General features: G+C 35.5%; 2 protein-coding genes across 6 annotated transcripts; both read left to right on the top strand.

Moving 5' to 3' along the window:
• Positions 1–407: 407 nt before the first annotated feature.
• Positions 408–9,090, top strand: LOC111792782 (protein CROWDED NUCLEI 1-like). 3 transcript variants are annotated; one of them, XM_023674377.1, is made up of 9 exons: positions 408–645; positions 882–1,158; positions 2,146–2,355; positions 2,863–3,116; positions 4,344–4,614; positions 4,750–4,833; positions 5,399–7,371; positions 8,338–8,554; positions 8,642–9,090. In XM_023674377.1, the coding sequence occupies exons 2-9, from the start codon at positions 940–942 to the stop codon at positions 8,843–8,845; spliced, it is 3,432 nt and encodes a 1,143-aa protein (XP_023530145.1). In that variant the 5' UTR covers positions 408–645; positions 882–939; the 3' UTR covers positions 8,846–9,090. The 3 variants fall into 3 exon arrangements, with proteins under 3 accessions (XP_023530145.1, XP_023530139.1, XP_023530151.1); XM_023674371.1 differs by having other exon boundaries at positions 816–1,158; XM_023674383.1 differs by lacking the exon at positions 2,146–2,355 and having other exon boundaries at positions 816–1,158.
• A 1,373-nt stretch (positions 9,091–10,463) lies between these two features.
• Positions 10,464–13,426, top strand: LOC111793159 (protein CROWDED NUCLEI 2-like). Of its 3 annotated transcripts, XM_023674937.1 has the most exons (5): positions 10,464–10,733; positions 11,732–11,941; positions 12,337–12,574; positions 13,017–13,058; positions 13,138–13,426. In XM_023674937.1, exons 1-3 carry the CDS (start codon positions 10,626–10,628, stop codon positions 12,571–12,573), a joined length of 555 nt encoding a protein of 184 aa, XP_023530705.1. In that variant the 5' UTR covers positions 10,464–10,625; the 3' UTR covers position 12,574; positions 13,017–13,058; positions 13,138–13,426. The 3 variants fall into 3 exon arrangements, with proteins under 3 accessions (XP_023530705.1, XP_023530696.1, XP_023530686.1); XM_023674928.1 differs by lacking the exon at positions 13,017–13,058; XM_023674918.1 differs by lacking the exon at positions 13,017–13,058 and having other exon boundaries at positions 10,465–10,733; positions 13,191–13,426.
• Positions 13,427–13,579: the final 153 nt, after the last annotated feature.

Genomic DNA, 13,579 nt, shown 5'->3' with positions numbered 1-13,579 from the left:
TTGAGCTCTACCTCTAGAGGACTCTTTTTCCCCTCATCGACTTTCAAGTCTGTTAGTCTGTCACCTTAGCTTTGGAGGAGTTGGGTCGATAATTTCTATTACCCCACTCATGAAAAACTAGTAAAACTAGTTCTGCCTTTCGTCTTGGTATAGATGGATGGATTGTTGTTAACTAGACGTGACCTTCTATAGAGCATTCATTATGTTTTTACTTTACGGTGATATAATAATGAAACTTCAATTTTTTTTTTTAAAAGCTAAATTAATAAAAATATCTTCCTTTTAAGTTTAAAAATATTTTTAAAAGAATTTTGTAATAAAATATTATATTCATTATTATTATTTTTTTTTGAATTTTTTTAATTTAATAACTGGGTTTAGCTAATTTAACAAGGGGGTTAAATCTAGGTCTGTATGCGTTTCCCCCTCTCGCTATAACCCGTTTCGTGTTTATTCCTGACTGGATTCTCTCCAGTTCCGGCAACGACAGACAACGACGCCCTTCTCCATTTTCTCTCTTCCACACCTTTCATTCTTTCTTCGGATTCCTTCTCCCTTCTATTCTGGCAACGGCAACGACGCCAACCAGCCTTCCCGTTTGGAAGCGGGCCAACGCTACCCAGCAGCTCTTCTTCCGGAAACGACGTTAGCTTCTCTTCTTTCTCTATTTTGCTTTCTTTTTTTCTCTTCTGCACTTTAATTTTCTTTTTGTTTTTTATTCTAATTTAGGGTAGTGGAGTGGAATTGCTGTTCTGCTATAGTTTCCTTTTGTTCTTCAACCTGATTGTTTAATTATTTCTGACTGGATTGAACAGAACGGTGGAAGTAGGGTTTCTGTAGAACTTGTCGGAGCATCTCATTTCTTTTGTGTTTGTTTTCAATTCATTTGAGAATTGGGTTTGGTCTCTCTACGTTGCATACAAGCGATAGAACCTCATCATGTTCACGCCTCAGAGGAAGGATGTGGCTTTTACAGACGGCCCACCGCCGCCGTTGGGGTCTCTGAACGACCGATTCCATAAAATTGCGGCGGCTGCGGATACTGGGAACATGGACGATTGGAGGAAGTTTAAGAAGGCGGGGTTGTTGGACGCGGCTGCAATGGAGCGCAAGGATCGGGAGGCGCTTCTTGAGAAGGCTTCAAGGCTTCAGAGCGAGGTTAGCAAATATCATTAATTCTTACTTGTTTTCTATCTTTGGATTAATTGGGGTCGAACTGTAACGTTGAGGCATATGCACTTATGTGATACGCTGGCCTTCAAGTTGGGCCCTGGTAAAAGCTAGTTTCTATTGTTACTCAGGTTGGTTCATGTTTAGCAAATAAGAGAAGAAATCAAGCCTAGCACAAATTTAAGCCTGGTTAATGCACAATATCAAGAAAAACCATTGAATATGCCTTTCAAAACTCACAAATTCATGTTGCAACAGTCAATAAGTGCCGAACTTATCCACTAATTTTAATGAATAGTATAGTAAATCTCTCCAAACTTAATAATTCAACAAAAATCAAGCCTAGCATAAATTTAAGCCCGCTAATGCACAAGATCGAGAAAAACTCACAAATTCAACAAACCCAGCTCTAGTATTGTTTTTCTTTGAAGAGCTTCATTAATTTTATAGTAGACTTATGTTTTATATTTATTAAATGTACATAAGAATATTTTCATTGAAAATTTTTAAAGTCTATCATAGAGATAGCGATGCTTATCAAAAGTTTGAGGTGCATTTTGATGAAATTAAAAGTTCAGGGTATAAATTGTTTCTTTCCCCTAAATTTTTTAAATAGTTTTGGCAAATTTAGGCAATCATGGGGTGAAATATTGAATTCCAATGTATAGAAAATAGGTGCTCTTGTGATTTTTTTGAGCAATTATACTTATGTTGGTAGGTTTAATCAGGTTGGAACTTCATGCCTAGGAAGCTGAAATACTGTTTCCATTTAGATAGAGAATAAAATGTTATTTTTGCCTTTTGTTTTGTCTTTTTAATGTAATAGATGTATGCATTATAATGTTGTACTGTTTAACACAATCATCCTACAAGATGGGAATAAATAACTTCATTGTTTGTCATTCTTTTGGTATAGTATCCACACTTAACTTATATTGCTCTTACATGGATTTATCTGATTATTATTTTTGGCAGCTTTTTGATTACCAGCACAATTTAGGACTTATTTTGCTAGAGAAGAAAATGTGGGCTTCAAAGTATGACCAACTAGGGCAAGATTTAGCAGAAACTGAGGAGATCTTCAAACGTGAACAATCAGCACACTTAATTGCATTATCTGAAGTTGAAACGAGGAGGGATAATTTGAAGAAAGCTCTTGCTGCCGAGAAGCAACATGTGTCTAGTGTATGCTATTCTTGGCACATCCTTAATAATCCCTAGATAATTTGTGCCGAGAAGCTCTAGCTCCCAATACTCCTTAATAATTTGTGATCTTATTTTAAAACTTGGACACTAAATTGTGGAATGAACTTATATCTATAGAAATAGATCCTAGATCTTAAAGATTGATTAAATACTTAATGTCTCAATTTGAAGTTTATTAGGGCTATATGGCAGGTCTAGCCATTAGCAGCATGGATTTGTTTTCACTATTTTGCCAAGATGATATTAGGATGTTTATTAGCAGCTGACCATTCTTTATTTATTATCTTTTCTGTTGCTTTTGTACTATTTTATCTTGCCTTAAGGACTTAACTTCTACATATAAAATATAATTTTGAATCAATTTAGCACTTTATTGATAAAGAGTCGCTAGAATCTTGTAATCCTGTAATGAATTATTTTACCATCCCAAAGCTTTTTATGAGATTGTCAAGGTTGAAAGTAATTTCATACCTGCTCTTGCTGCAGCTTAAAAAGGCTTTATGTGAAGTAAAGGAGGAGCGTGCAGAAATCAAGCTTACTTCCCAGAAAAAGTTGGCTGATGCAAATGCTTTGATGCATGGAATTGAGGAGAAATCTTTGGAGTTGCAGAAAAAGTTGAATGCTGCTGAAGTCAAGCTTGCTGAGGTAAATAGGAAGAGTTCAGAGTTGGAGATGAGGATGCATGAAGTTGAAGCTCGTGAAAGTGTGCTTCAGACGGAGCAAATATCCTTGGTCACAAGGTATTCTTCTCAATATCTTTTTCTTTGAGCATATAACCCATCAATCTTTGATATGTATGTATTTGGGAGAAATCCTTGTATTTGAATAATCTTCCTGATTTCAAGTAGTCTTAAATTGATTTCAAGGATTTCAAGTAGTCTTAAATTGATTTCAAGGAGTAAGTAGCCTTAAATCTACTGGTAACTTGAAAACTTGAGAACTTAAAAAAACAATACGAAGTTTTATACCACTAGACTTAACATTTTGTGACCATCTCAAAAGTGTTATTTTCCTTGAAAGAAAAGATTGTATTAGTGAAAGATGAGAAATTCTCAAAAGGAACAAAATGTAGTCTATTTAGAGTTTATAGATGGGATAGTTATTCCAATTTCCAATATCTAAGTACTTTACATTTTCTGTTTTGACATGGTGCTCAAACTACCAAGAAATTCATCAAAGAAAAAGGAACACTTTGAACTTTCGTCAACAGGGCTTTTTTTTTGGAAGCTTTGGTTCGAGAGGAGCAACCATACATTTCTTTTTAACAAGAAACAATTTTTTTTATTAAGGAAATGAAAAGAGACTAATGTTCAAAAGATAAAAACTCCATAGAGGAGTGAAAAAAGGAAACAAAAAGCGGCTTTCAAACATCCAAGGCAAGTAAGCATCATGTAAAGAAAAGGCTCCAAAAGATTTGGAGAGACACACTAAGAAGAGGCTACGCTCGAACAATGGAAGATGCTTGTATCAAAGATTCTTGAATTCCTCTCCAACCATAATTATGAAATAAGTGTTCTGATCGCATGATACAAGCGAATCATTTGGATATTTTATAAATTTCGTGATTATTTTAACCATAAATGTATGCCTCCTTTTTCTGATTATAGCTTTAATTCTCTCTTGACCCACTGGAAAAGTTTTATATAGCAGTTTGGAGACTTAATTTTTTATATTTATATTCATCAATGAAATTCTAGTTTCCTCTCGAAGAAAGATGGGAAAAGAACTATGAGTTGGCTCATCTTTTGTAGTTCTTAGGAGGGGGTTTCCTCTACAGCAAACAAAAACAGACATCAGAGGCTATAAGGATGCACCTCAAAGCCAAATTTGAGGGGTGGAATGTTGATTTTTTAATCAATTTTGTTAAGAGTAAAAGAAGTTCTGTGTGGCCAGTTTGGTGCATAATTCCAGTAGTCTCATTGAGGGCACTCTCTTCTTTACTTATTTGTTGTTAATTATTGCTTTAGGAAAGAAGCACATCAGGTGACTTCCCATAAAGAAAAAGACGGCTTACGTAAGTGGCAACAGAAGTTGCAGGAACGGGAAGAAAGCTTGAGCAGGAGTCGTGAATTGCTAAATGATAAAGAGCAGAAGGTAAATGAAAATGGCACAATTATGAAACAAAAAGAGAAGGATCTCGAAGAGATAAAGAAGAAGATTGATCAATCAAGTTCAATTCTGAAAGAGAAGGAAGATGATGTAAATAGACAATTGGCAGATGTAGAAGCAAAAGAGAAGGTAAAACAACTAATTAAATGAGCCACTTCTATTTCTTTCTGTTTTTGTTTGTTTGTTTGTTTGTTTGTTTTGGCAATGAGAAGTATATGACTTTTTTTTTTTTCCATTTCCCACCCCCAACAAAAATGGTTGCAGGAAGCTGATTTATCAAGAAGTCTCTTAGAGAAAAAACAAGAAGAATTAGATCATATGGAAGAAAACCTTCGTGGGAGAGAAAGGGTAAGTTGATATGCAACCCGCACTTGTATGTATTGTACCAAAATATGTCTTGTTTGCATGGATGCAGGTATAGTCTAAAAGTGATTGAGTAGGAGAAGAAAAAGAAAAATTGAAATAGTTTTCCCTGGTAGCAGACTAGAAGTTTTACTCTTAAGTCATAGGGTTTGTGATGACTGTTTTCTTGAAATTTTATTACTTGTAGCATGTTTCATGTTATTTCATTGTGATGCATTTGTGCTTATCGTGATGGCTGAGGTTCGTTGATATGATATTGATAAATGAGGATAAGATGCGTGGGTGATGCTTATCCTGGCGTTATTTTCTCTCTTGATTCTCATATATCTTTCTTTGTTTAATAGATTGTTTCCGCCCATATTATTTCCTTTTCAAATTTTTATTCAAGGTTGATCATTGATGTTTAGTGCCATGCTATTGAAGTGTCAGCACCATACAAAAAAAGAATACTTTCGAGTATTGGAAGAAAGATATGGTAAATGAATCTCGTAGAATAATGTAATATAGTTCTTTATGTGTCTTATATTTGTCTTCTTGATGTCCTTTTCAGATGGAAACCCAGCAGCTGCTTCATGAACAAAGTGCTCTTCTACAGAAGAAGAGAGAAGAGTTTGAGTTGCAATTGGAAGAAAAAAGGCAGTCTGTGGAAAATGAAGGTAGTATCACGTTAGGAGCAATCAAAAGGAAAGATATTGAAATTAATCATAAGAAAGAAAAGTTAGTGAAGCAAGAACAAGCTTTGGATAAAAAGTTGCATAGAACAAAGGAGAAAGAGGGTGATCTTGAACGAAAGTTAAAGGCTTTGAAGGCAAAAGATAAGATTTTGAAAGCTGATGAGAGAAAGCACGAGGTGGAAAGGTTGCAAATGCTAGCTGATAGAGATAGCTTACAGTCTCTCATTGATGAGATTGAGAAAATCAGGACTGCAAGTACGCAGAAGGAGTGGCAATTTCACGAGGAGAGGGAGAAATTGCAGGTGATAAAAGAAGAGAGATCAGAGCATGTTCGTTTACAATGTCAATTGATGCAGGAAATTGAGAGTTACAGACTTCAGAACAAAATAGTTACGAAAGAACATGATGATCTGAAGCAGGAAAGGGTCAAGTTTGAGAGAGATTGGGAAGCCTTAGATGAGAAAAGGACTGAAATACATAATGGACTTGGAGATCTTGAGGAGTTGAGGAAGAAATTAGAGATCTTAAGGACAGAGGAGGAAAGGTTGAGAAATGAGAAAACTAAGATGCTAATTTATATGCAGAGAGAGTTGGATAATGTCAAGCAAGAAAAAGAATTATTTGCCTCAACTACAAGGCATGAGCAGCAAGCCTTGTCTCAGCAGGCCCAAAATAAGCATAACCAATTACTTCAAGATATAGAGTTGCAGAGAAAAGATCTTGAGAGTCACTTGCAGAAGAGCCAGGAGGAACTAGAGAAAAGACGGCAGGAAAGGGAGCTAGCATTTGAAGAGGAGAGAAAGAGAGAACGAAATGAAATTTTTTACTTGAAAGACATTGCTCTGAAGGAAAAGGAAGAGGTATCATCTGAGAGGCATCAATTGGAAAAGGAAAAGGAGGTTGTTACCATGAATAGGAAGGAATTGATAGCAGACCATCTTGAAATTCATCAAGATATAGACAAACTCAACGTATTAAGTAAGGAGCTGAAATGTCAGAGAGAACAGCTTATTCAAGATAGGATTTGCTTTTTGGCTTTTGTTGATAAGCTTAAGAGTTGTGAGAATTGTGGTGTCTCCATTAAGGAATTTATGGTTCCTGACCTCCAAATGCCTGCAGACATCAGAGAACCGGACCCTCTAGCAAATCTAGATGTAGAATCTTTAAAACTTTTCCAGAAAGAATTAGCTGCTTCCGAGTTCGATTCAGACTCTGGAGGCCGCATGTCTTGGCTCAGAAGATGCAGCAGAAAGATTTTAAATCTGTCTCCTATCAAGAGAATTGGACAAGTAGTTCCTCCCGTTTCCATGAAGTTGGCTGCAGATTGTACTGATTTAGAAGCTAAGGAGCCTAGCGTTAGTGCTGGCGATGTGAAAAGATTTTCATTTAGTGATAACATCAGAGTGGCTGAAGATAGACATGCGCACACATTTGATGATTTTGGCAACGTAGACAGCAAGTTTGAAGAAGCTTCAGAAGGTTCCAAACAACCTGACCTAAAGAGAGAGAAGCAGAAACGTGGGAAAGGACTCAATTCCAGGCATAGAACACACTCGATGAAAGTGACTGTTCAAGATGCAAAATTGTTTCTTGGAGAAACTGTGGGACAATCGGATCTTAATGTACTCGTACAGAAAAGTGATTCAAAATTTTCAAATAAAGAAACTACCAATGTTAGGAAACGGCCACGGGCAGAATCCTCCACAATTTCTGTTAGCGAGCAGGATGGAGATGATAGTGAACGATGTTCTGATAGCATCACAACAGGTAGGCAACGTAAAAGGCAGCAAAAGATTGCTTCGGTGCAGGCACAAGGAGAAAGCCGATATAATCTGAGGCGACCCAAAATGTTAGTTTCCCATGACTGAATTTTGCGACTCTATTTAGTCATGTGTTGTTTGATATAAGTATATTGCATGAAAAAACTTTGCAGTTAAGGTGTGTGTTACTTACATATTCATTCTCTTTCTTGAAGGACCCCACTTTTTGTCTTCTCAATTTGTGACTCTACATCCCTTAATCAATTAGGAAATTAATTTTGAGTTATTAAATTTATTTCCTGTTAATTGCATATCTTATAAGAACAAAATTCTTTTGCTGTGCATTTGCTTTTCTTATCATTGACATCTAGCAATGCTTCCTGTTAATTTCATGCTGTTAACTTGGTCCTTGATCACTACATAAATAAAGAGATGTCAACATACGAACTTGAGTAATAGTCTAGAGAGGCCGAAACTGAAGCTTCCGGGATTAACTCTGCTTGAATACTCCAAATTTAGAAATTAAGAACTCTCCCCCTACGTCCTTGCCTTCACATCTTTGCTTATTCCCAATTCAAATTCCTCCCGTGTTCGACTTCAGTTGAGCCTTTTGTTTTGCTTTGTATGATTTTCCCCGTCTTGTATGCAGGCATGCATTCATGCATATCTTGCATTGTAACCCAAGCCTGTTTGTGTTTACAATGGGTTTTGATTGGATAGTGAATTTGAATTGATCTTGCTCTGACTCGAATTATTTTTGGTGGGATAGGCAAGTATAATGTAACATAGGGTACTGATCCAACATTTCTCTTTTCGAATCTGATCTGCATAGCTTCACCTGAATAATGTGCCTGCTGATTCAACATCTTTCTGTAATGTAAAAATTCATAATGAAAGCTTTCTTGTATAAGTGCTTTTTTAGGATGCTTACTTCGATTACTTCGATGTTTTGATTTCTTTTTCTTGTGAGTACAAAATGCATTTGGCCACATCAGAATCTCTTTACCGATCGCTTCGACCTCTATATGCACCTTAATCTAGGAAGTTTTGTGCAGTGGTGGCACAGCTAGTGCAACTGAGGTTTCAGGAAACCTGACAACAGGTATGGAGAAAGAAAAGGATGCAACCATGACAGCGAAAGTGGAACCAAGTGGGGAAGCTTTTGTTACCTCTTCGTTGAGAAGTGTTGATGGTGAGAACATAAAAAAAGCAGACTATGTGCAGCTTACAACAGTCAGAACCATCTATCGATCGGAGGATAGAGTAGTTGAGGTAAAAAAATTTGTTTGCTATTTGATTTACAAGATTTTCTTGTTCTTAGTTATTTTGAATTATTTCTGGGGTGTGATTATTATACAGTTTGAATCGCTGAGAAATCCTGAAGATAATGCTTCTATGGAGAAGTTGGTTGCTATGGATGATTTGTGCGATGAAGTGAATAATACGTCGGAATATGAAGATGAAGATGGAAACATGATCGATGACGCAGAAGACGAGTACGATGAAGAGCAGCCTGATGCAAAATCGATTGGAAAGAAGATCTGGACCTTCTTCACAACTTGAGAAGAGGATTTTTCATTCCCAAACTTGTCAATATTATCATTTGCGGAACAACTTAGAGTAGCATTTTGAGCACTTCTACTGTCGCTATTTTGTATTTTGATTTTACCTCCCAATCGTTACTTGTAATCTTTACATTTTAAGGTAATCACCGAGCAAGCCCTTTTTATGGGGGAAAAGGGAGGATTTCAACTTCCTCCGGTTCACTTTTACACTAAATTATTAATTCATCAAATTTTACTTATCAATGGAAGGTAAATCCTTGGTTTTATTATTATTATTATTTTTTTTACTAATTATGTCAAATCTTCATTTTGTGAGCTCACATAATTTTCATTCGGTTTGAAGATATGTGATGTATTTTCCAATTTTGATTTGGCATCTCCCTTCGACCCATCTCCCTTCGACCCAAGATAAGTTCAAGAATGCAATCAAAATGTCGATGCTTTGATTAGATTGGATTGGGTTGAGAGATGCTTTGATTAGATTGGATTGGGTTGAGAGATTGAGTTGAGAGATTTTTTTGACCCAATCGTAAATTATTTGTTATAATGTTGCAAAATGATTTGATGAGTCACATAGTCTGGATAGTCTTAGATTAGATTGGATTGGGTTGAGAGATTGAGTTGAGAGATTTTTTTTGACCAACCGTAAATTATTTGTTATAATGTTGCAAAATGATTTGATGAGTCACATAGTCTGGATAGTCTTAGATTAGATTGGATTGGGTTGAGAGATTGAGTTGAGAGATTTTTTTTGACCAACCGTAAATTATTTGTTATAATGTTGCAAAATGATTTGATGAGTCACATAGTCTGGATAGTCTTAGATTAGATTGGATTGGGTTGAGAGATTGAGTTGAGAGATTTTTTTTGACCAACCGTAAATTATTTGTTATAATGTTGCAAAATGATTTGATGAGTCACATAGTCTGGATAGTCTTAGATTAGATTGGATTGGGTTGAGAGATTGAGTTGAGAGATTTTTTTGACCCAACCCTAAAGTTCAGTTGAATTAGACTTTTCTCAACTCAACTTTCTATTTTCGGGTTCTCAACTCAACTCTCTATTTTCTGTTGGGTTATTGGGTTATTGGGTTATTGGGTTATTGGGTTATTGGGTTATTGGGTTGTTGGGTTGTAACTTTTTTTATAAAAAAAATGTAAATAATTTTTTTCTATTTTCGGGTTCTCAACTCAACTCTCTATTTTCTGTTGGGTTATTGGGTTGTTGGGTTGTAACTTTTTTTATAAAAAAAATGTAAATAATTTTATTTATTCACGTTCATAATTATTCGGTAAAATCTTAGACAAAAGATATTATAGGTTCACAAACACAAATCAATTTATAATTATTAAAAAAAATATATAAAAAAAATTAAATAAAAAAATAAAGTACAAAAGAAAATATACAAAATACTAAAAGAATATGAATTCGACTGAAGTCGAACATGGGTACAGAGTACTCCTGTAAGCCAGATAACCACTCTGCCAGACCTATGAATGCGGTTCATTTCTTAATGTAATTTTTATAATTTTTATTTTATTCGGGTCCAACCCGAGTTTTTGTCCTATGAACCGAAACCGAACCGATTGCTGATTGTTTAGTTATTTATTCCCGACTGAACTGAACAGAACGGTGGAAGTACGGTTTCTGTAGAACTTGTGGGAGCATCTCAATTCTTTTGTGTTTGTTTTCAATTCATTACAGACCGCCCACCGCCGCCGTTGGAGTCTCCGAACGACCGATTCCATAAAATTGCAGCGGCTGCGGATACTGGGGACATGGACGATTGGAGGAAGTTTAAGAAGGCGGGGTTGTTGGACGCGGCTGCAATGGAGCGCAAGGATTGGGAGGCGCTTCTTGAGAAGGCTTCAAGGCTTCAGAGCGAGGTTAGCAATTATCATCAACTCTTACTTCTTTTCTATCTTCGGATTAATTGGGGTTGAACTGTAACGTTATGGCATATGCATTTATGTGATACACTGGACTACAAGTTTGGGCCCTGCTAAAAGCTAGTTTCTATTGTTACTTAGGTTGGTTCATGTTTAGCAAATAAGAGAAGAAATCAATCCTAGCACAAATTTAAGCCTGGTTAATGCACAATATCAAGAAAAACCATTGAATATGCCTTTCAAAACTCACAAATTCATGTTGCAACAGTCAACAAATGCCAAACTCATCCACTAATTTTAATGAATAGTATAGTGAACATCTCTCCAAACTTAATAATTCAACAAAAATCAAGCCTAGCATAAACTTAAGCCCGCTAATGCACAAGATCGAGAAAAACTCACAAATTCAACAAACCCAGCTCTAGTATTGTTTTTCTTTGAAGAGCTTCATTAATTTTATAGTAGACTTATGTTTTATATTTATTAAATGTACATAAGAATATTTTCATTGAAAACTTTTAAAGTCTATCATAGAGATAGCGATGCTTATCAAAAATTTGAGGTGCATTTTGATGAAATTAAAAGTTAGGGGTATAAATTGTTTCTTTCCCCTAAAATTTTAAAATAGTTGTGGCAAATTAAGGCCATCCTGGGATGAAATATTGAATTCCAATGTATAGAAAAATAGGTACTCTTGTGATTTTTTTGAGCAATTATACTTATGTTGGTAGGTTTAATCAGGTTGGAACTTCATGCCTAGGAAGCTGAAATACTGTTTCCATTTAGATGAAGAGAGAAAAAATGTTTTTTTTTTTGCCTTTTGTTTTGTCTTTTTAATGTAATAGATGTATGCATTATAATGTTGTAGTGTTTAGCACAATCATCCTAGAAGATGGGAATAAATGACTTCATTGTTTGTCATTCTTTTGGTATAGTTCCTGTCATCAGAACTTATATTGCTCTTAATGGATTTATCTGATTATTATTTTTGGCAGCTTTTTGATTACCAGCACAATATGGGACTTGTTTTGCTAGAGAAGGAAGCATGTGCTTCAAAGTGTGACCTACTAGAACAAGAATTAGCAGAAACGGTGGAAATCTTCAAACGTGAACGATCAGCACATTTCATTGCATTATCTGAAGTTGAAACGAGGAGGGATAATTTGAAGAAAGCTCTAGCTGCTGAGAAGCAACATGTGTCTAGTGTATGCTACTCTTGGCACATCCATTCCCCATTAACGTATTTCTTATTTGATAATGTTGCCATTTTCCTTTCTTTTTTGTATTCTTAGATACTCAATTTGTTAGGCCCCCAATCGTAAATGTGTACTAGAGAAACATGTAAGTGGTGGGGGGAGTTAACTTTCGTCAGCCCTACTGGTAATTGGGTGAGGTGACATGGGAGAAGTTGTAACAGAGAGAGTAATGGGAGGGTAGTATCTATTCTTAAGGAGTATGTATTTGTTTAGAAGAGTCTTGTAGTATGGGAGAGAGAGGATCTTATTTTGAAATTTGGACACTAAATTGTGAAGTTATGTCTATAGAAATAGATCTTAGATCTTAAAGATTGATTAAGTTTTCATACCTATTCTTGCTGCAGCTTAAAAAGGCTTTATGTGAAGCAAAGGAGGAGCGTGCAGAAATCGAACTTACTTCTCAGAAAAAGTTGGCTGATGCAAACGCTTTGATATATGAAATTGAGGAGAAATCTTTGGAGTTGGAGAAAAAATTGTATGCTGCTGAAGCGAAGCTTGCTGAGGTAAATAGGAAGAGTTCAGAGTTGGAAATGAGGATGCATAAAGCTGAAAGCAGACCGAGCAAATATCCTTTGTCATAAGGTATTCTTCTCAATATCCTTTTCTTTGAGCATATGACCCATCAATCTTTGATATGTATGGATTTGGGAGAAATGCTTCTGTTTGAATAATCTTCCTGATTTCAAGTAGAAAAGTGGTAGGCTTTAGGCAGAAGAGACCTGACCCTTGTCCAATTTGAGGGGTCATATTGGTGAAGTGACCTTGGAAGTTTTCCCTGGTAGCAGACTAGAGGTTTTACTGTTTAAGTCATAGGGTTTGTGATGACTGTTTCTTGAAATTTTATTACTTGTAGCATGTTTCATGGTATCCTGAAGTTTGTTGATATGATATTGATAAATTGATGCTTATCCTCGCCTTATTTTCTCTATTGATTCTCATGTATCTTTCTTTGTTTAATAGATTGTTTCCGTCCATATTATTTCCTGTTCAAATTTTTATTTAAGGTTGATGATTGATGTTTCAGTGTCACGCTATTTTAAAGTGTCAACATTGGAAGAAAGATATGGTAAATGATTTAGTAGATTAACGTAATATAGTTGTCCTCTTTATGTGTCTTATATTTGTCCTCTTGATGTTCCTTTCAGATGGAAACCCAGCTTCATGAACAAATTCTCATGAATTGGTTTCTATTGGTCAGGGTTTCGAGCTCAGGAGGGGGAGGAAGGGAACGTTTGAAGGTGAAGAAAGGCGAGATATGGTCTCATATAAAAAGGAAACAAGAAGAACCTACTGACCTTACTCCAAAGTTGTTATTACGACCTTTGGTTAAAAGAGGATTTCAAAACTAGATAAGAGGAAGAATTTTGAATGTGAATGGAACATCAAACCACATTCATCTCACTTCTCCTTTTTAAACTTTGAATTTTGAACTTATTTTTAGAGCTTACAAAAACATTTTATTTGAATTTTGAACTTATTTTTAGACCTTATTTGAACTTATTTTTAGTCTCAACCAGAAATTAAATATCTGATTTTTTTTTTTCTTATTAAGTTTGGAAGAAAAATGTTTTAAATTTTTTTCATATT

This window comes from Cucurbita pepo, chromosome LG01, assembly GCF_002806865.2.
Source record: "Cucurbita pepo subsp. pepo cultivar mu-cu-16 chromosome LG01, ASM280686v2, whole genome shotgun sequence".
Taxonomy (NCBI): Eukaryota; Viridiplantae; Streptophyta; class Magnoliopsida; order Cucurbitales; family Cucurbitaceae; genus Cucurbita; species Cucurbita pepo.
This window is presented reverse-complemented; position numbering and strand designations above follow the sequence as displayed.